At 51.7% G+C, this 22,720-nt stretch overlaps 1 protein-coding gene across 1 annotated transcript in view; it reads left to right on the top strand.

The window, feature by feature from the left end:
* The first annotated feature begins 927 nt into the window (after positions 1-927).
* HS6ST1 (heparan sulfate 6-O-sulfotransferase 1) overlaps positions 928-22,720 on the top strand; it is a 44,030-nt gene continuing 22,237 nt past the window's right edge. Inside the window, exon 1 of the mRNA XM_028509137.1 lies at positions 928-1,797. Coding sequence (XP_028364938.1) covers positions 1,268-1,797 — 530 coding nt within the window. The 5' untranslated portion in view covers positions 928-1,267. The remainder of the gene's footprint in view (positions 1,798-22,720) is intronic.

Below are 22,720 nucleotides of genomic sequence, written 5' to 3'. Positions count from 1 at the left end.
GGTGCGATTTAGTATAATTTTAACAGTTTTACTGTTTAAACAGTTTATTATTGACACAATAAACCCTCGCAAACCCTCTCCCCATGCTTTCAGGAACCACAATAAAAGGAAACCAAGGATTCTAGGCATGGAATGGTTGAACCCAGGCATGGCAGCTGTTTTCCCTCTAGAGACCACTCTGGCCTGAGTCAAAACACTAGGACCACCCCTAATGACCACGCTGAAATTCCACGCAGGACATTTTTACAACTCAGCCACCAGCAGGGAAGGGCCCTGGAAGCCCTGCACGGGGTCCCAGCTGGAAGATGGATTTTTCTGTGTGCGCTCTCGCAATTTTTAAATATTGGCTCAACTTTCTACAACTTTTTCATTGAGGTTGTAACAATAGCGGAGAAAAAATGCATAGAGCTGGCTGAAAAGTATCTGCGGGCACGTAAGCATCTCTCCACGAGGGGCCGAGGCTCTTTGTCCCAAATCCACAGGGTGGGTTTGGGAGTGGTCCCAACCCTTCCTTCTCTCCTTGGCCCTTGCCTGCCGCCCAGCTAGCGCAGTGCTTTTGACCCTCACCGCCCCCAGGTCCCTCCAAGTTCAGCCGGCCTTCTGTCGTTCAGATCTTTACAGTTCCCCTGAGTGCAGGTCAAATGCCCCCTCCGTAGAAGTGGGGCAGGAGATCTTTCATCCCCCAGCTTAGATCCGCGGGAGAGGAGGACCCAGGTCCAGAGGCACCCTCCCACCTAGAAGGGCCGCCGCTCCCGGGTTCCACGTCCCCCAGTCGCTCCCCAGGCCTCTGCGCACGGGAATCGGTTCCCAGTAAGTAGCATCCCGCCACGGCCAGAGTAGGTCCAAGCGGGGAGCCTGGGCCTACTGCCCACCGAGCTCTGGGGGTGGAGCCGAGGACCCGCGCGGGCGGTAACGGCAAAGAGTCGCCGCGGGGGCGGGCTGAGGGCGGGGCAGGCGGACTGCGGTGCCGCGGCTCCGCGCAGGGCTGCGCAGTCCCTGCGCGGCGCAGAACCAATGCCCACTGGGGTGCGGGCTGAGGCCGGGCTGGAGTTCTGCCGGAGCCCAGCCTGGGGTGGGCCCTGGGGGTCTGGGGAGCCGAGAGCAGCGGAGAACAGTCATGGCGCCGCACAGAACTAGGGAAGGAGACTCTGCAGGAAGCTTGGCGCTGAGTAGCTAGGCCGGGCCAGAGTGCGGGCAGCTGAGATAGCTGCTTCCGCGCCCCCTGCCCCCGCAGGCCCCGAGCGCAGTCTGCTGGCGATGGTGACACATGCGGCGACGGCGGCGCGCCGGCGGTGGGACCATGGTTGAGCGCGCCAGCAAGTTCGTGCTGGTGGTGGCGGGCTCGGTGTGCTTCATGCTCATCCTGTACCAGTACGCAGGCCCGGGGCTGAGCCTGGGCGCGCCCGGCGGCCGCGGGCCGCCCGACGACCTGGACCTCTTCCCCACGCCGGATCCGCACTACGAAAAGAAGTATTACTTCCCGGTGCGCGAACTGGAACGCTCGCTGCGCTTCGACATGAAGGGCGACGACGTGATCGTCTTCCTGCACATACAGAAGACGGGCGGTACCACCTTCGGCCGCCACCTAGTGCAGAACGTGCGCCTGGAGGTGCCCTGCGACTGCCGGCCTGGCCAGAAGAAGTGCACCTGCTACCGGCCCAACCGCCGCGAAACCTGGCTCTTCTCCCGCTTCTCTACCGGTTGGAGCTGTGGGCTGCACGCTGACTGGACGGAGCTCACTAACTGCGTGCCCGGCGTGCTAGACCGCCGCGACCCCGCCGCGCTGCCCACGCACAGGTGAGGCTAACCAGCTACGCAGGCTAGCAGGACTGAGCGCGTGGCCCAGCTTGTGCGGTGGCTCCATGGGCTGTCCTGGACCCGTTATGCCCCCCTGCCCTCCTCTCCTGCCCTCTGGTGACCCCACTCGCCCCAGCCTCGCTGGATCATCTCCTCCCGCGTTCCAGGTCCTCAGGCCGCCATCCACTAATTTCGCTCTCCCCTCCTGCCTCTGCTTTTCTGGTCTCCTGCTTGGCTCTTCGTACCTGAACTTCCATCCGGTCATCGCGGGCCGGTGTAAAATGAAGCCGGCCCCAGTTATAAGCCCAGGCTGGCCTTGGAATGTCGGGCAGGAAAGTAGGTTCTGTGTGTGTGTAGCCCACCTGGTGTGTTCGCTGTCTTGCGCGGGTCTCATACCCAACCAAATTGGGAAAGTAGTGTGCCTTTCTCCTTGCACCTTTGGAGCCCCCATCCTGTCTTGAGGGGACACGCTGCCAGGGAAGGGTTGTTGGCCTCTGCGTGTGCAGTCAGAACAAAGGCCCCAGTGTGACTTGGACGAGTGCAGGAGGCAGTGCTACTGTGCCAGAACCAGGTGTGAACTTACTCTGAAAAAGGAACAAAAGTGGGCCAACAGCTATGTTGGGGAAGCTGGCTTGGTCTGGGACAGGTGCAACCAGACACCTTCCCTAGGAGCCCCCCATTTCTGTGGAGTTTGGGGACACAGGGCTGACCCGTGTGGGGGACAGCTCTCCTGGGAAGCACTTTGTAGCCAGAAACCTAGGGCAGTGCAGGGTTTCCAGTGGTTAAAGTTGGTTTTTTTCCCCTTCTGTTGGTGTTGGTACTTTGTGGGGCTTTCTTCTGAAGGTGCTTGCTTTTTGTTGATGGTCTATGTTTGCCTTAGGACTTCATTTGCAGACTGGCTGAGGTGGGGAACTGTGTGGCCCGTGTAATCGCATTCGTCCACACTCTGTCAGGAAGGTACAGGCTTTCTAGTGAGTTTGAAAAATGAAAGTTAGGCATCTCACCAGCCTGGAGCTGAGCAATCCATACATTTCTCTCTTCCTGTTCAGCCCTTGTCCTTTTCATGTGACCTTTCCCAACTGTCAAGAACTTGAGGTCTTAGAGCTGGTGGGGGTTGTGGGGGGTTCTTCCCACTTTCCCCTGGCTGTGTTGCCTCCTACAAAAAAAAAAGTAAAAAAGCAGCTCTCAACTGGAGGAATAATATTCCTGGTCTGTGAAAGCCGAAGGGCTCACAGATCCGCTTATCCAGGGCCCCTGAAGCATTTTTTTCCTGCCCACGCTTGGTCTGCTCTGCAGAGATGCACTTTTCCTGGCATGACACCCACACCTCCTTCCCCAGCACCTCCCTGTCCCCCGCGCACCCCCCCACCCCCCATGATTCAGCCTAGCTGTGCTAGACTGAGCTTGGCCTGGAGGCTTGCGGCTGCTCATCCACAGTAGGCCCTTGGAACTGGGCGGTGCCAACCTCGATAGGCCCAGGTGGGTACCATACTGCTTGCAGGAAGGGGGGATGGGGACTGACACCATCCTGTCTTCCAGAGGGAATTAGCTCCAGAGAACCCCTTTAGGGAGAGTGTGCAGAATCTGCTCTGGAGGCTGTCATGAGGCCTGAATCAAGCTGGGCCAGTAGATATGGCTTTGGCCCTAGTTTGCAACCAGAACAGAGGTTGATTTTCCCTTGGCGTCACCAGGGTGAAGGGCCCCTGGACTCTGTTCTGGAGTTTGTCCATCAGAACAGATCAGCCTCCCTCACAGACAGAAGTGGGAGGATCAAGTGGAGCTTATTGCTGCTCTCCCCACCCAAACCCACCCCTGTGCTACACCGAGTGAGTCTCAGTGCCCCCGCTTGTGTGTAACAAGAAAGGAAAATAAATGCCGTATGTTCTGCTTGGTCCGCCAGATGCTTCTTGCTGCAATGGGCTGCCAGACCCCACCCCCTCCCATCCTGGAAGTTGCTGAGCTCAGCAGAAGCAGGCCTGGTGAAGGAGGGGCTTCCAGGGTGATCTGGAGGCCCTTGTTCTGTTGTCCACTCTGGGAGTTGTCTGTGCTGCCAGGCAGGTGACGGAGCTTCACCTTCACTCTTCTTCCCCTCCTCCTTTCATTTCTGTTCCAGGCACTAGATAGATTGTTTTTTTTTAATGAGCTTCCTGAAGAGGCCAAGGTAATCTTGGCTTTGTGAGTTTACAAGCCTACCTGCCCTGAGGTTCACCTGCCAAGTGTTCCCCTAGTCTGTGGAGGTTGGATGCAGTTCTCCCGTTTGTGCAGAGACTTAATACCTCTTGGGATGGTGGCCAGCCTTGTCCTCCATGGGATACCTGGGGTTGGTGGTACCTAGTTTCATGAGTCTCAGATGTCACCCTCGCTTTCCTTCCAGCAGGGCCAGATCCCACCCTCCCTGTGGGTATTGGAGCAACCCCTGGCTAGTGAACTGAGGAGGGGTGGCCCTGGCTCCAAGAGCTTTCTTGACGGAGCCCCTTCAGGTCAGGGCCAGGAGTGAGGACCTTTTCTTTCTCCTCTCAGGGGCAAGCACATTGCAGGGCTTGGACGATGCCTTTGTGTCATGAGGGCACTTTCACAGAGCCTCTCCCAGTTCCTGGGTCCAGTGTCTGCAGTATTTTTCTAATGTGTTTATTGATTTTAGAGAGAGAGAGAAGAGGAAAGAGGAAACACTGATTGGTTGCCTCACATGCATGCCCTGATTGGGGATTGACCCACAACCTTTTGGTGTACAGAACAGTACTCTACCCAACTGAGCTACCTGGCCAGGGTAGTGTCTATGGTATTTTGAGACCTTGGAGAAGTGGGCCTTGTGCAGGAAATCAGAGTGTTCAAAGCTATTTCTCATCATAGGGTATAGTCTGCTAAGTTGGGTCTGTGTTGAGGTGACAGATGAAGATGGACAGGTTTTCATTATCTTCCTGGAATATGGTGTAGAACTTCTAGCAGCTCTTAGTGCTTTCTGACTTGGCAGAGAAGAACAGGTGTATGAGTGAAGTATTGGCAGGTCCCTTTTTCATCCTGTGTCCATCGAGGGGGCTGCCGCAGTTGCTGGCATCAGCCAGAAAAGCTTATAAGGCCCCTCAGGAAGGACTGGCCAAGATCTACTTTGGTTAGAGTGTCTCCGCACCCCACACTCTTGTGTCACCTTGTAGGGTTGGAGTGGTGCACCTTAAGGCCAGAATCCTCCTCCTTCCTCTCTTCATCTGCCTGAATGGGACAGAAGACACAGTCAGGGTCTTGCCTGGATTGCCCTGGAAATGTCCCTGAAATCATGCAGGCTTCACTTGGAACTAATAAGGGCATTTGGGACCTGAATGTGGCTTCTGGGCCATCTTTGTGGGATCCTGGCCTGAGTTCAGCCATGTCCTCTCTGTAGCAGGGCCACCCTGGAGCCCCTAGTGGGCTCCCAGCATCTGTGATGTTGCCCTACAGAATCTGCTTCCTCGAAGAGCACACAGAAGCTCTAGCATTGAAGTAGTGTGCCCTATCAGTTCCGCAGCCTCATCTCTGGTCACATGCCCTCCTCCCCCATTCCAAAATCCTCAGAAGTATTCCTGGGCTGCTCTCTGCCCAGCTTACCCTTATCTCCTTCCACAACTCTGTAGGCTACATCTCTCCATTCAGCCTCCTTTCTGCTGCCTCTTACTCCAGTAAGCCTTCTGTTGCCTTAGGTGCCCTTGGCCACTCTGCATCCTGTCATTCCATAGCCTGTTGGTTGGCTCTGGCCAGATGCCAAATGTGTGCTTCCCGCATGTTGGTACCTATAATAACCAACAAGAACTACAAGAATTCTCCTCCTGGACCTGCAGACTCTCTAGGAGCTGTGCTCAACTGGCTTTCCTCAGACAAGTCAGGTTCAAGAAGTCGGGACTACTTGGGGGCCAAACCCATGTGGGCAGGGTTAGATTAGAGTGGTTCTGTGACTGTTTTCTGTGACACACAGCATTTCCCACCTTGCCTTCACAGACCCTTTCTTCTATGCCATCAAGGGACCAAACCTACATTTGCCTATTGTGGGGCAGATGTCACCTAGGGCTTGGGACTGGAACCAGTAAATAGGGCCCAGCCACCTAAAGGACCTGGTTGGGGTGTCATCATGGCTGAGTCACCTAGAGAGGACTTAGGCTGAGATAAAAGGAATCTGAAGTCAGAATGTTCAGAATTAGATTTTCATTTTTTTTAAAAAAAGAAGAACCTGTTAAGCAAATGCATGAGAACTTTATTTTTAGGCAAACTTTCAAATGGCTTACTGACAATTTTTTTAAATGGTTCTCTGGCTTGTGAAATTACCATGCTCTAGAATGCCTATTGCCTTAATGCACTGTAGGACTTGCAAAACCAGCGCTTCCCGTACTCGTAGGCACTTCACTTATGAAGCCTGGAGCTGTGCAGATGGATTGGACCACTGTGTTGTGGCACTGGCTCTGGTCTGAGGCCTTGTCTGCTCCTTGTGAGCACAACTCCTAGACCTAGGGCCCAGGACCAGTGAAGCCCCATCAATAGGGGTTTCTTTCTTAGTGGGAGGTCTGAGAGGTTTGGCAGCTACACTTGGGGAATGGCAGGTGGTTGGTGGGGGCATTTGTTATCCTTAAGGGGCCCTAGGTCTTTCTCTTGCACATCCCTCTTTTTTTGTTGTTGTCATAAAGTAATGATTGCAATAGGTAATTGGAACTAAAATATAAAAGAAAAGTCATCCTATTTTTCACACATACATGTTTTCTATAACTGAAACCATAATATAAGTTCCCCGTAAGTATTGTTCCATGTCATTAAAAATGTAACACACGAGAGGCTGCAGGTGCCCTCTAGTACCCCATCGTTGGTTCTGTGTTGATGTAGATGCTCGCCTCTGACTCCTGTAGCAGTGCTGCAGTGGAGTGGACATCCTGTGTGTAAATATTTTGCACAGCTTCAGTTTCCTTTGGAAATTGCTAGAAGTGGAATTTCTAAGTTGAGTGGTCTGGATGTTTAAATGCTCACCATATCAGTGTTAAATTACTTTTCAGAGAGTCTGCCCTGTGGCAGTTGAGTGCCTATCTCAGCAGCACCCTCTTTGGGACTGAATTTGGGACCACATGGATACTATTGGCACCCTTGCTGTCCTTTTCCTTGAGGCCTGTACCTTGGCCTCCTTTCCCAGCATTCACAGGTGGAAAAGGCATGTTTGTAAGAAGGTTTTAATCTCTTAGAACTTCTATTCTTGCCTCTTCCAGAACTCAGTTGGCTTTTTCTCTTCCTGTTAAGTTTTTGCTGTCTATTTGTGTTTTTCTTTCTTTGCAGAGGTGAGGATGACATGCAGAAAAAATCTTCAAGCTTGGCTGGGGCACGGGGGGGGGGGGGGGGGGATGTTAACCCAGCCACAAAAATAGGGGGCATATGGGTGGTGATAGCAGGAGATATGACCGGTAGCATCTGAGTGGCTTGTAGAAGCTGTCTCCACACAGGATTTGTGGAGGATAGAAATATAGAAAGGAAGTTGTGTTCTTGGAACCACTGTTAGGTTTCCAGACACATCCTCTGACACACACAGCCAATCACAGGGAAAACAAATGAGAGCAAAAGAGGGCAGTGGGAACAGGAAGACAGTGTGAGTAGGGAAGGGCTCTGCCAGAGGGGCAGACAGAGGCCCAGGCATTGGTGTCTACTCTGCCCCTGAATGCAGGCCTATCACTTTCTGTCTGTGGGACTTGTGGCCTAATCTATGTTTTTCTGTAGGCATTGTCCCAAGTCCCCAGCTTACAGAGCCAGTTATTTTGGAATAGTACGGGGTGCACATACCCAGAGACCAAAGAGAGTTAAAATGCTGGTTCCAGACTGCCTGATCTGCAGTAGATACTGTTAGATGTCAGGGTTGGCCGAGTGTGTTAAGGGAGGAGGCTGCTCAGCTGCTAGACCCCCTCCTCAGCTTAGATCTGGACCCTGTTTTCCTTGAAACAGAAACCTGGCTGGGCAGCCTTTCTCTCCTACTGCCACCAGTTGTACCCAGCCAACTCCTGGCCAGCTTGGGGTGTGCAGCTTGCCTGGCCTCACCTCTCAGGGCTGCCTGCTTGGACCTCTCTTCCACTGCCCTTGGGTGGCCATAGTGTTTGTAGGCCCCATACCCACCTGGCTGTTGGTGTATATTCACCAAGCCGAGCAAGCACCCTAGGGCCCAGGAGCCCAGCTCACCAAGATCTGCCTGTGGGTCAGACATGCCCTGAATTTCACAAAACCACCTCAGGGTCTGGAGTCTTCTCTATGTGGACAGGGCTCTCAGGCTCCAGGAGAGACAGAGGTATGTGGGGACTCCACCCCAGAGTTCCTTCATGGCCTCAGCCAGCTTAGCTGGAAACCAGAAGAGGAAAGAGGAGCCTCCAGAACAGACTCTCTCACCTTGTATCTAAGTCAGAGGTCTCATGACTACAAGGAAACCGTCTCTCTGAGCCTCAGTCCCCATCTCTGAAATGGGGATGTGCAGTTTGTCATTTGGTTCTATAGAGGAACCTGTGATCTCACAGCTCCTGTAGCCCAGCTTGTGTTCATGTCTTGTTGGAGCTGTGACCACTTGTAATTGTTTACAGTTCTGCAATCAGAGGTGGAGCACAGGCCTTGTCTGTAAAGCCGGCCACCAGTGACCTCCCACAGTACTGCAGGAGGCTAGCTGTGGTGGCAGGGGCAGGGCTTGGTGCCCAGGGGGCCTCGGTAAGAGTAGGTAGTTCTCTGATGGCTGAGCATGGCTTAAGGGCTGCATGTACGCAGCATAGCCAGTGGTGGGAGGACTTAGGATGCAGTCAGCCCCTGGAACTTCTGTCTACCCTCCACAATAAGTAAGGACAGAGGTGGTCCAGGTGTAGCCCAGCAGCAAGGAAGTCTGAGGAGAAAACAGGCCACAGCAGACTGGAGGGCAAGAGCCTTCCAGAAGCCTGTGACCATAGAGGTTTGGCAGGGGTGGGGGCAGGCTTAGAGCCAGACCTGCTGGATGAGATCCCAGTTTTGTCACTCACAAGCTTTGTGACTTATGTGCTTCAATTTCCCATCTGTAAAATGGGCATACTGCCTCATAGGTAGGCATTCGGAATTTTGCCTGGTAACGAGGAGTCTTTTTTTACAAGAGGCTGTAAATTCCTTCTCTGAGAACACAGAAGGGCCCTTCAGAGCCAGATGGGAGTTCAGTTTCTGACCCCACTCTGAATCAGTCAGCTTGGCCACCAGGGCACTTCCTTTACAGCAGCTGCAGTCTAGGTAGCTGGAGTGCTGTTATCTGCAACATCTACTGGCATCACTGGCCTTCCAGCGTGGCAACCTGAGGTGTGCCATGCCTCACCTGTGGGGTCTCCTGCTCACCCCAGCTGTGGCTTCAGGGACTACTCCATTTCTTCCTTTCCATGCCCGCTCAACATAAGGGCTTTGCCATGTTTGCTCCCCATATCTCTGGAAAGCCCCCAGTCTCTGGCCGGATGAAGAGGGCACTGAAATAATGGCCTGTGGAGATGTAAAATTTGGTCCTGGTGTCTGTGGCCTGTGTCAGCAGCAGCTTGCCCAGCTGTCTCTCTGAGAATTCTCAAGACTCTACCAGGGGGAGCTCAATGGTGAGGGGAAGAAGAGGTGAAAATGTAGGTAACACTGGCCATGCAGAGAAGCCTGCTTGGCTGAGTCCTAAGACCTTTCAGAAACGTGGGGATGTGGTGGTTTTTCCCCTTCCCAAACCCCCACCTGCCTTCAGCCTGGGCTGTGGTCACCCACCCACTCACATCAGCAGGTATGAGGTGGCAGGCTTGTGTTTTCACTTGGTGATCGCCATGATCTCTGTCACCAATACTTGTACCCCCCGTGGCAGGCTCAGAGCTCAGCACAGGGCACAGAGAAAGCTTTCTGAGGGCCTCCCCTCCCCTCTACCTCCACCCGCACTGTCTACGCTGTGTTTTACGCTTTCACTGCAGACATGTGTGCCCCCTTAAACAGTACATAGCACTGTTTGGATGTTATGAACCCCCTAAAGCTCGCATCAGACTGTACTTGACCTTCTGCACCTTGCTTTTTCCACGCAGCCATGTTGTTAAGATTTATCTGTGTTGATCCATGACGTGCATATATAAGTTATGTTGGATTTAACATCCAGTTTGTCTACATATATCTCTTTTTTTCCTCTACTTTGTTTTGAGAGCAGATGGGAGTATTTTACAGACCAGGTGACAGTGGCTAGGCTTGCCTTCCTCTGCTCCTCCCTAACAGTGGGTTGGAGGCTGGGTGATCCATCCTTGGCTTTACTGGACAGGACCAGTGTTCTCCAGACTGGCTCCTCTAATGCCCACATGCCATACCTGAGATTCCCCACCATTTGGACTGTCAGTGTCATTTTTGCCAGGCCAGTAGCCATGGTCTTAGCACATTTTTTCCATGACAGAGCAGGATAGGTGTCCTGTTGGATTACTGGCTACTGAGGTTTTCTCCCCACCACTTACTGTTGAGGTCTCTGGGCTGCTCTGTCCCTCGAGGGGTGGTTTGTCCCCCTATATGCCCTAGTACAAAGTTCTGCAGATGGCATATGGGCCAGACACTTCCCGACTGTCCTTGCACACTGCACATGGTCTGGGCATTTGCACCTGTAGGGGTGGGGGGCCTGCACAGCCCTGTTCTCCAGCTAGTGGCACCACGTGTACATGCAACAGTTGGAGGGGAGTGGACCTACTAAAGTGAATCCTTCTAGGACCCCCTTATAGTGGGGGGCCCCACCAGAGGTCTGGAAGACTGAGTGGGTAGGCAGACAGCTGTCTGACCTGCTACCCTCCCTATAGCAGGGATATCCTCAGGGCCTTCCTTGGAAGCACTCTGCAGTGCCCATGGTGGCTGCTGCTGAAGGCTGTACTTGTCCAAGCCCAAAAGGCTGGACGAGTGGGTAGGCCTCCTACCTGGCATCTCACACCCATCAGCCCTGGTTTGTTGGGATCCCTATGAGGCTGGTTGGCCCAACAGGAATCCGGGCTGGTATTTTCCAGAGTGAGGCCTCCCTGTGTCCCTGTGCTTCAAACCTGGTGCCTGGTCCTCAGTCCCCTGTCCCGTCTGCACAGCTATACCCTAGAGCTGCCCCTGCATGGCTCTCCTCTGGACAGTTTCCTGCCCCCTCCTGGAGAAAAGCAGAATGCACCCTCACCAAGCCCCACTTGGCCCCAGTCCCATATTTGCAGCATTTGTTCCTAGACCACTTTCCTGCTCCCTACTGGCCTGGGGGTGGTAGCCCATAAATCACTGTCCATGGGGAATTAGATGGCTTAGAGGGCCTCAGGGACAAACGTGGGCAATGTTTGTAGTCTGAGCATGGTGGGTAAGCGTCATCCCTTTGAGTGATGAGCTTGGAAGGTTCATGTGTGAATACTTCTGTGAAGCATCAGTGCACTCAGGAAGTGAAGACTTGCCACCACTGAAGTCTTACCGTTACATCATCACAGCAAGAGGAAGGATCGGGTGTCATCCTGGAGCAGGGAGGCCAGGGTTTGGAGTATAATATGGCATTTTATCCAAAATCCTGGGTCATGTTCTTCTCAGGAAAACCTTTGCAACAGCAGGAGGCAGTCCTCTAGCCAGAGTGCCGCTGACTGAGGAAGCACTTACGGAAGGTGCTGTCATGTGAAGTACATCACTGTTTCCCACTTACACGGCCTGCACTGTGCTGGGGAGTGGAGCGAGCAGGTGTGCTTGCCCCAAGGTCAATCTGGAAGCAAACAGTAGCCGGAATGACTGTCACGCTCCCTCAGTGCCTGGCCTTCCTTGTTCTTGTCTCACTAGTAAAGGCTCCACAGTGCAGATGAGGAAACTGAGGCTCGGAGAGCCTAAATAACTTGTTACCAACTGTCATTTGCAGCAGAGTAGGGATTCACACCCAGGCCTGGGGCCTCAGGGTTTCCCATTAACCCCTCTCCAGTAACAAAGAGCAGGCAGGGTCTTCACTTAGGAGGGGAGAGCCAGGTGCCAACCTGGCTACACTGCCTGCCTGTTATGGAGGGCAGTATGTCTGCTTTGATGATGAGCTGTCCTGGGGTCCTGGAGGGAGGTCCCCAAATGCCTGCCAAGCCGCAGCTGAATGAATGGCCACTTGCTGGAAACAGCTGAGAGATTAGGTCTGAGCGTTGCTCCTCTAAGAGTATCAGGACAGGTGGGAAGAGGGAATGCAGAGCAGATAGTCTCCCATGAGGATTTGAAGGCTTCTGATGTCACCTGTAGGGAAAGATCCTGCCCAGGCACACACAAAGCCAAGGAGTAAATGGGCTGCAGCATGGGAGTCCAGTGCCTGCCCTGTCTGAGAACCAAGGCTCACATGAGCAGCCTCAGATCCATGCCATAGCCCTCCTTCTCATCCAGCCTACTGCAGCACCCTACGGTTCCTCATCCCAAAGAAGGGAGACTGAAGCTCCAGGTACAGGCCCCTCCTCCTCTCTGTTCCCTGGTAGTGGACAGGCAGGTCTGGCAGTTTGTTTTGCTCACACAAGTCCAGATGGCTTTCCGTCTGAACTCTGAAAGTTCGAGGCCTATCAAGTCTCACTTTAAAACCATCAGGCATAGGCAGTCAGGAATCCCAGTTCGAGTAAAGTTTTAGCCAAGTGGATGAAAGGCAAGTGGACGGGATTGGTATGGGGCTCTTCCAGAGCAGGAGCAGACCGTATCTTCAAGCTGTGGGGTGAAGGGGGACCCAGGAGTGTCAGGCAGGGCTTACAGAACACACATTAGGACAACGGAATCCCAGAATATGAATGCTTAGGAGGCCCTGGTGGCCTGAGGCATCTTCCGGCTTATTTCACTTCACAGGCCCTTCGTGCCTCGTGCAGCCCTCACTTTGCCTGTCTGATGTACAGAAGGCTTGAGAAGCAGAGGCCACAGCACCTGTCTGGACAGCCAGCACTTCCCATGAAGCTCTTTCTGGGTGGCAGAGTAGTTTTGAGTTGGCAGGGGCTCCCTATGGACCAAGGAACCCCTTGGCTGGGGAGGTGGGCCTTGCTTGGCATAGCAGGCTGAGCAGGACCCTCCAGTTCCTCTTGCCCACTCCCCGCCGCCTCCCCCGCCCACCCAAGAGCCTGGGCCTGGTTACTATGTCCCTCTGCTGGCCAGGCCAGAGGTGGCCTGAGGTGGTGCCTGCATAGGGGCGGGATTAGTCCTAGCACTGCAGATGGAGTTGCCTTGCACAGGCCTCACAGAGTGCCTCAGATGGGGAGCAGGGTGGAGTGGCATTCCTGCCCAACCACCTCCTGCTGGACTGTGCCCCTGTCTTGCCAGCCTATCACCTGAGCTGTCCTAGGTCACTTCCTCTGAAAGAAATGTGTTACCCCAGATCCTGGGTGTGATGCCTGCAGTTGCTTGTGAGCACTGATCACTGTGGATCAGGTCACATAGTCAGCTGGCATCACAGCCTAACTGTGCACCATTCAGTGCTGTTGTCTGCTGAGGTAACACAGAAACACCAGCATGGCCTCTCCCATGGAGCCTTTTTGAGTCTTTTTAATATGTCTGGCAGGCTTTCACTGAATCCTCGCAGCCTTGAGAGGGACACTGACATGGGATCCAGCCCACCCTCCCTGTGTCAAGGCTCCCAGCTGTGTCTGATGGACAGTTCATGGCTGGGAGGGCCCAGGGGTCTTGGCATTTCCCTTAGGTCATGCTGTTGGCCTCCTTAAGTTCACAGGAGCAATGTAAGGGCCCTGACACTCTCTGGTGACATTTCTGTCCTCTATCTGCCAGGCCAGATGCTGATTTTCTCCAGGTAACGTTAGGTCAGAGTCCTTTCGCACACAACTTACTCTAGCCTCAGTCTGGAGGCACCCTGTACTCCTACTCCACTGACCTCTGCTGGAGACTCAGCCCTGGCCTGCAGGGACCAGGGGGCCTGGGCATACATAGGTGCACTGTGAGAGAGCTCCCCACTCTTCTGTCTCACAGAGGTTGGGTGACTTGCCAAAGGTCACATAGCTTAGGCAGCCAACCTGGGACTTGAGCCCTGGCGTTTGGAGCCCTATCTGTGACCTATCCATACCCCATCCTGGGGCTACTTGGCAGTTATCTCTCTGGAACCAGTCCTCAGAGAGGGGGCGATATTCATATGGGTCTTAGTCCTGCCCCAAGGAGCAATAACTTATTGAGAGAAGTCTCTCTTAAGAAAGCAGCCAGGATCCTGGGCCAGGTCATCTGTTGCCCAGAGCCATCCCGGTCTGTCCTACATATGGCAAAGGGGGAGCTCAGGGCCATGCCAATTCAGAGCTAGACCTGAAAACTTCTGTTCATTCATTCATTCATTCATTCATTTAATTGTTCAAGTACAGTTATCTGCATTTACCCCTCACCACTCCCCCCACCCCAGCCATCCCCACCTCCCTCCCCTGCTTTCACCCTCTACCTTGGTTTTGTCCATGTGTCCTTTATAGTTGTTCCTGAGAACCCTTCCCCTGCCATTATCCCCTCCCACCTCCCCTCTGGTTACTGTCAGATTGTTCTTAATTTCAATGTCTCTGGTTATATTTTGCTTGCTTCCTTGTTTTATTAATTAGGTTCCGCTGACAGTTAAGATCATATGGTATTAAGCTGATTAACACTGAACACTATTTTTTAAATACTTATCTTTAGTTCTTCCTATAAGGGTAGTACCTGTTGGAGCCCAGGAGCCAGCCAAGAAGTCCTGGGGCTTGGAACCAGACACCCTCCCTCCCCTTGTTGCACCTCTCTGAGGTCTGGCTGAAAGCCTGCTCACTGAGGCCACACTGCATGGTAAGGGGTCAAGCAGGTGGCAGCCCATAAAGTGCTTCCAGCTGCCAACTGGTTTCTAGGCACTGGCAGCTGTTCCTGAGGGTCAGGACTGGCTTGATGGCTGAAGCAGGAATGTTTTGCTGTGTTCAGGGAGAGGATGAGTGGGCACAGTGGAAGGCCTGACCCTCTGCCCTCTAGCTAAGCTGGCACCTCTGAGTGGTGCTGGCATGGGAGGCACAGGACAGCATGCTGTCTCCAACTGCTCATTGGCTCCCAAAATGTGGGCTGGTGGAGGAACAGGCAATTTGGGCCAGCCCTAAGAACGAACACAGCTATGGTTTACACAGGTACCCAGGATTCTGTGGGGGCCAGGCTCCTATGGGTAGAGTCACAAGCCTCAAACCTACACACAGTGTCCCCAAGGTTGGGACAAGCACTTCTACCTCCATCTTGTGCACACACCTGATGACCAAGAGACTCCAAGCCCTGTCCCACACCATACTGGCTGTACATGCCACTTAGGTAGAGGGAACAGGCAATGGCTACTGGGTGACTGGCCATGGCCTGTTCCGGGATGACTGCATGGCTCAGCCCCTTGTCCAGTTTGTGATCTGTACTCCCTGTCACCACTAAGCACAGGCCATTACAAATCAGTGGCCTCAGGCCCAGGGTGGACTTCGTGAGGACCCCAAGAACACTAGCTCCTCCTCCTAGAGTGTGAGGAGCTGACCAAAGTCTATCTGAGCACCCACCCATTTTCACGAACACACATGCACACACACACTCTCAGCAGCAGCTCATGCTGGAGAGTCAGAGGTACCATTTTTATTTATAAGTGGTTGGCACCTTGGAACATTTCCTCCCATTTGAAGTTCCTTCCAGTTAGCCCACTTTGAGAGCTGAGCAAGTTTCTACTCTGTGGCTGGGCCATCCCTGCCCCCTCAGGAGTAGCCAGGATATGAGGGAAATGTGTTTTCCAGGAAGATTTTTTGTTGCTGCAGAATCAGACAGGGGGCAGCCTGTGGCTTAAGTCCCCTGCCCACACAGAAGATGGGAGCACTGGTACTAGGCTTTGCAGGAGGCTGTCATGGGACTGAAAAATCAGACTCCAGACAACTGGACCTAAGGGCTCCCTCGTCCCTCCTGTCCTCCCAGGAGAAGAGACCTAACTAAAACAATGACAGCAGCTCTCATTTCTTAAGCAGGCCTGGGGTGGGGTATGCTGGGCACTCCCTGTCTGCCATCATGTCTGCGAAGACATGGAGGTAGATCTCCCACAGTAAGGGAGGACCTGAGCCCTGGCAGGCTTAGGGATTGTGCTTCTCCAGAGAGTGGAGCTAGTTCTGCAGTAGCCCCATCAGGCTCATCCTTGGGGTGGCCTCACAAGGTGACTGTGGGGACACTTGGCATTGAGGAGGTCTACATGGCCTGGGAGTATGCATGCACCTCTGGCATGAGGCATGCATGTTCCCCCCTTCCTTCCCCAGTTGTGTTTCAGGCCTGCTTGAAGAGATTAATTACAAATGGGCCACTGACAGATTGTTGGGTTTGGAGGCCCAGCTGCCCCTCCCTTTCCTACTGGAGAGGGGCTAACATCTTCAGCCACAGGAACTGCTCAGGAACTGCTCAGCAGCTGAGACCACCCCAGTGAGCACAGCACCTCCCCTGACAGACACACACTACCCCCACAGAACTCGACCCCCCTGGTAGACACATATACCACTTCCATGACACACACTGAGGTACACAGACACACACACACACACATACACACACCGGAAGGTTGTCACCAACAATTTCAACACTGACAGCAATCCCCAATTTGAGGTGTGATAAAGGGGATACTTACTCATTAAAAACAGCTAATTGTGAGACAGTTTGGCTGTGAGACATAAAGCACAGGCCTGAGGGCTCAGGAACAGCAGATCAGGTGTTACAGTTCATAACAAGGAAAGCTCCATGAATACAGAGGGGAGTCTGGCTTATATAGAGAGGCATGGGGACCCCTGGTTCCTGATTGGTCCATTTTCATGCGAATGAGAAATGCATATTCACAGCGTGACCCAAATGGCCCTGTCCTGATCTGAGTGGTCAGCAAAGATGCAAATGTGAGGATGAAGTTGCACAGATCCCACTGAATGGGATGGGTCTTCAGCGCATTGGTCAAATTTCAATCCTAGGAGCTTTCTTATAAGCCTTGGCTAAGCCTGCAGCTTGTCCCTAATGTGCAGAGTGTGTAAGAGACTTCTGGTTATGAATTTGGGTCCAATTAACCACAGGGAGTCCTTGGTAGGTCCATTCTTTCTTGTGGTTGACAACACATACACATACACATATACATGGCCCCCTTGGATAGACCAGAAGGGCAAGGGCAAGGGGAGAGGCACACCTGTGGACACCACTCCTGGGTATGTCTTGTTTTGACAGGAAAGGTGCTGTTTGGATTTGAGTAGGGGAATGTGATGGGCCCTTTGTCTAATGTAGCTGTTCTGTTTCCACACCACCCTGCACCCCTAACCAGTGTGGGTGGTGGCCTGGGTCCTGGAGCTACAGGTACTCTCAGTGGCCATCTCCATTTTGTAGACCCAGCTACCACCCAGGGAGCTGAGCAACTTGAGGAGCTACCAAGGCTACTCAGTGACCAAGGCCCTAACCTCTTTACCCAGGAGCCTTTTAGTGCCACTTGGCCCACACCAGCCCCTGCCCTCAGCACATACCAGATGTTAGATAAGCTGTGATTCTGGCTGTGGGAACCTAGGGGGTCAAGATCTAGGTGTGGATTTTTTTTCTTTTTTTGCAAAATTTTGTAAAAGATATGGAAGGAGGGAGCCCTGGAATCCTTTGCCTGGTGAAGACAGCAAAGTTGGCACAGCTCCTGCAGGCAGGGGCTGGGCCTGTAAGAGATACCTGGGTGTTGGGTATGGGTATTCATGCTGCTGTAGACCTTGTTCCTCCACCACAGGGGTGTTCAACCTTTTGGCATCTCTGGGCCACACTGGAAGAAGAAGAGTTGTCTTGGGCCACACATTAAATATACAAACACTAACGAAAACTGATGAGCATAAAAAAGGATTGTACGTAATTTTCATGATATCCTCCACCCTAGATAAGCAAAAAAGTCTTCACATAATAACCCTAATTATGCAGCAGCCCTTTTGATAACCTTTTAAAATCATTGATCAGGTCCCAACTTTGTAATCACTAATAATAGAGGATGTATGTATCTAAATAATAAAATGTCATTGATTTTTAAAATATTTTTATTATAAAAATAAAAGAGGGCAACATAAGACTAGTGGAATGTTTGACACTGTATTTGAGAAACTACTGCATCAATATCTGATTTGATAGAAGTAGTTGCAGTTCTCAATGAATTCTCAAGGTGCTCATCAGATATTTTGGTTCTAATTTTACTCTTAATGTATTTCATTCTTGAAAATAGTTGCTTACTAATGTAGGCGCTGCCAAGTAATGATGGCATGAATAAGGTGTGATTGTGAAGCAAGGGATATTTGTCTCTGGGGAGATAGGACCTATAAAAGTTCAGTAGAGACTTGATCAAATTTTTCTCTAAGTTGAATATCAGATTGCAGCTCTATGCATTCCATTTGAAAATTGGCAGGTAACATATTATTTCAGCTGAAAATGGAGTCACAAATATAGCAAAATATCATTGTCCCAGAAATCCTGAAATCTGTTTTCAAATTCTTGAATCAAATTGAAAAACAAGACTGCATATTTTTCACTGGTCGCCCGGACTGTGTTTAACCAAGGTGTCGAAATGCATAAAATTGTTTGCCTTAATTTGAGCTTGCCATAATTTCAGTCTCATTTGGAACGCTGTTATGGTTTGAAACATGGTATTGATAAGTTGGTTTTCACCTTGAAGATACAGGTTTATCTCATTTAAATGAGCAGTTAAATCCACTAAAAATGCTAAATCTATAAGCCAGTTTTCACCATCAAGTTCTGGCACAAATTTGTGTTTTGATGCTATAAATGACTTCATAACATGCCACAAATCATAAAATCTTTTCAACATTTGGCCTCGACTTAGCCATCTTACTTAAGAAAAGTAAATGATGTCGCCATAGTCAGCATCAATCCTTTTATAGAATTCCTGGAATTGGCAATGATTCAATCCCTGGGCTCTTACGAAATTTAGTCTCAATAATGATTTGCATGACATTATTTATTTTTAAAGTTTTTGTACATAAGTTTTCTTAATGTACTGTGCAATAATACTTCATCAAATACGAGTTTTGGGCGGCAGTTGCATTGTCTTCTATTGCTTTTACAAGTCTCTTTCACCTCCCATCACTGGGGCACCCGTAAAGCATGGTGGGCGATGTGTGAGGTGCCACCGAGGTGTGGAAGTACCTTCAATAATCAAATAAGAATGCTCACCCGACTTCTAAATAACATTAAAAGCCTAACGTTGCAATGACAGGTTGAGATATTATTGATAGTTGCTGCCTCACTAAGTCACCACGAGCACATATGACGTCTGATGGTATCAATTCTACTGTCTGCACTTAGAAGATAATATATTGGAAGCTGCACACTGCCACAAAACTGAAGCCTTGAATGCATACAAATAGCGAGAGCATGTGCTTGTTTATTTTACATAACATTGCGACACGTAATCACAAAAAAGTCTCATAATGTTTCAGTAAATTTACAATTTTGTGTTGGGCCGCATTCATAGCCATCCTGGGCCACATGTGGCCTGTGGGCTGCAGGTTGGACACCCCTGCTGCACCACCTCGGAGCTCCCAGCTCCGGTCTGCAGATGGGCAGTGGGTGAGGGCTCATGAGCTGCTCTCTACCACAGCCCCCACCCTGTTGGCCTCTGTCCCATTAGCAACTGGGTTCTCTCAAGACAGGCTTGGGCCACCATGATTCGCCTGCAGGTCCTGGTTCTTCCAAATAAGTAATGACCTTCAGGGACAGAGCCGAGCTTAAGCCCCACTGTACTCCTCACTAGTGTGACCTTGAGCAAATGTGACCTATTTGCCTTAGTTTCCTTATATGTTAAATGGGGCTGGTGTTAGGCTGTCCAACTTACCTGCGGTGGGAAATAGAGTCTGCTGGCTTGCCTGGTGCCAAGCTGAGGGGTCCTGGTAGAGAGAGCACTGCCCATTGTCTGTCTTGTCCACCTTTGTGTCACAAGTTTTAGATCAGTGGAGCTTTTAATCTTTCTGTCAATTAAGCCAGTCTTTTTCCTGTCACTCTAGCACAAATTCACAGTTTGTCATGTTGACTTCTGGCAGTTAGTTAAGAGCAGCAAGAGGGCCCAGCCACGGGCAGAGGGCTTTCTCCTACTGGTCATCCTGTGACCTAAGGCGAGACTGAAACCTCTTGGAGCCCTAGTTTGTTCATATGGAAAATGGAGGGCAGAGCATCACCTAATGAGCTATTGGGGGTGTCAGATCGCCTCCGTGTTATTGGGGTCACCAGATCACCATGGGTTGAGACATGGTGCAAGGGGCTACTGGCTGAGCCCCTGCTCTGTCCAACAGAAGAACAGAAAATAGGGTTCTCATAAAGGTCACCCCTGAGTCCTAGGCTATGTCTGGTGCCCTCAGTCTTCTCATTGGTTCTATCATTCTGTGAGAGAACTGAAGAGGGACCCTGCACACATGTGGGGTACAAGTTTAGACTGGATGGACTTCATTTGTTACCATGTCACTGAGGATTCTTTGGGGTGGCTGTACCCTAAGAAGGACTTTCTTTCCTGTGAAGACTGCTGTGGTTTTGTCCTTGAAGACTGCTACAGCCAGATCTGAGTGCAAACCATTGGCATGACACCTTCACGGTGCACTTGTCCCTGCAGTGACCTCAGTGCAGACCCCTAAATGGGGCTAGGTCCCACCCCTGGGATTTCCCTCATGGCCATTTCAGCTCCTGCCTGGTTCCGCATGGCGTGTAGGACTTGCTTTCCTTCACTGGTAGCCTGAGTCTGTGCATGTGTGGGCACCATGTGCCAGGCTGAACCTGGAAAAGTCGGTGTTCATGCTGCCTGTCACTACTAGAACCAATAAGCAGAGACAAGGATTGAATCTTTATGGGCACTTTATTCAGATGACAGGTGATCTGAGAAGGTGGCGAGGTATGTACCCTAACAAACTGTCTTAAATTTCCTTTCTAGCCAGCCTTTTTATAAGGAAGAAGAAGTGCAGGTGAGGGATTTGGAATTCAGGAAGAGGTTGGTCAGATAAAAGCTGCAGTCTAACATCCTTTCATCCATTGACAGTTGACCAGTGACTTTCTGTCTGGGTCCTACATCCTGTGTGATTTTCTTTATCTGTGTCCTGAGTGCAGGATGTGTCTCCCTGGAACACAATGGCTTGGATGCCATCTTGATTGCTTATGGTCTCTTCTGGAATTTTATTATTTATTTATTCATTTATTTATTTTTTAAAAATTATTTTATTGTTCAATTACAGTCAATTGTAATTAAAACTAAAAATTTTCAAGTTCCTCCATCAAGGCCACCCTGACATCTTCTCTGCCTATCTGTCCCTCTGAGTCCCAAGTAGCTCAGGCTGGGAGAAGCTGGGAGTGTATGTGAAGCTCTCAAGACCTCCTGGACCCTGAATTTATGAGGGAATCCCTGCATAGTGTCATTTGTGGATCTGGAGGCTCCCAGGGATTTGCCTATAAAGGACTTAGTGCCCCTCCCCTAGGCATGGGGGCTCTGGACCACAGGCAAGGTATGGATGACCTAGCTGTCACTGCCTGCAGGCCTGTAGCCTCCACATTCCTATGTTTCCTGATACCCGCCAAGATTGGTGTCATCTTGGGATCAGTGCAGGGACCTTTGCCTCTGAGGCCACTGCTCAGCCGCAAAGGCCCTGGGCACACAAGGAAATCCTTCTCTGGCAAGAAGAGCCACAGCAGTGGCCTGAAGGGCTCAAGGTCATGGTCCGAGCAAACCCCCCAGACAGTTTGAGCCATGTTTTTATTCCCCCTTGTGAGGTTTGAAAGTGTATGTATATATGTGTCCCCACTCTGAGTCCTTGTGGTGCCTAGTGACCCTGTGGTGCAGTGAGCCCCACCCGTGTGGACCAGCCCCACCCTGACCTCACCGCAGAGCCCCAGGCAGGATTGGCCATGGAGTACAAATGTGGATGCCAGGAGGACATGAAGCGAGGCCTCTGTGTTGCCTTCTAGGACATACCCCATACTGCAGTGTCCTAAGGGACCCATCTCCAGGTCCACTCTGCTTTGCCACTCCCTTGGTGCCTGTGATCTTCTGCTGCTGCTCCTACAGCCTGGAGAGGCCCCCTTCTCTCAAAGGATTGGAGGAGCATGGTTTCTTGGAAGTCCTCGCTAACTCTGTGCAAGGAAATTGTCCAGTAGGTGGGTGACAGTCAGTTACTGCCACTGACGCCTTTTGCTCCTGATTTCATGAAGCAAACACTGTGGTCCTAGGTTAGTTTCATTCCAAACCTCAAAGCTTTAGCTGTTCTGAGTTCTCACCTTGTCTAGGCCCCATGCTGGCCCTGGGGACTTGGGCAAACAAGCCAGACTAGTGGGAGGCAGGCCAGAAAAGGAAAAAGCACTTTGGGTGGCATGCCCACGGCTGAGGTGGGCCAGCAGGGTGTGGAGGGTACTAGAGGAAACAGACAAGAGAAGAATCTCTGAAACAGAACTGGGAAGAGCAGCACATCATGCTTCTTGGACAAGGAGGCAGAGTGTTGATGGACACTGGGCTACCTGTCAGTGCACAGCAGGGCTCAGCCATTGGGGAAGGAGAGTGCAGCATGAAATGGAGCTGAGCAGGAGAGCAGCCTTCGCCAGGACCCGTGGGGACAGAAATCCATAGGCTGTGCACAATTGTGGGGCCTATAGCCACACAAAGGACCACAGACATGGGCCTGGGCAAGCACCAGGTAGTCTCCAGGGCCCATTTGCATCAGGAGTCAGAGCACAGTTGGGAGGGGAGCGGAGAGCACAGGGACAGGCAGGAGGGAAGCCAGTGTGAATGGGAACCGTGAGCCCCCTCCCTGGGGATCTGGCATACATAAGGCAGCATTGGCCATATGTGGTAGCAGCAGGTGTGTGTTCCTCCACCTGTCAGCCCTTGCTGAGGTGGTGTTATGGGGCTGAGTGGACACCTATGGCACTGGCTGGGACCTCAGTCCTGAAAAGGGTATGTATCGTCAGATAATTAGCAGTACCCCTGAACCCCCCAGTCACGCTGTGCCAAGTG

The sequence above is a fragment of the Phyllostomus discolor genome, chromosome 4 (assembly GCF_004126475.2).
Source record: "Phyllostomus discolor isolate MPI-MPIP mPhyDis1 chromosome 4, mPhyDis1.pri.v3, whole genome shotgun sequence".
Taxonomy (NCBI): Eukaryota; Metazoa; Chordata; class Mammalia; order Chiroptera; family Phyllostomidae; genus Phyllostomus; species Phyllostomus discolor.
This window is presented reverse-complemented; position numbering and strand designations above follow the sequence as displayed.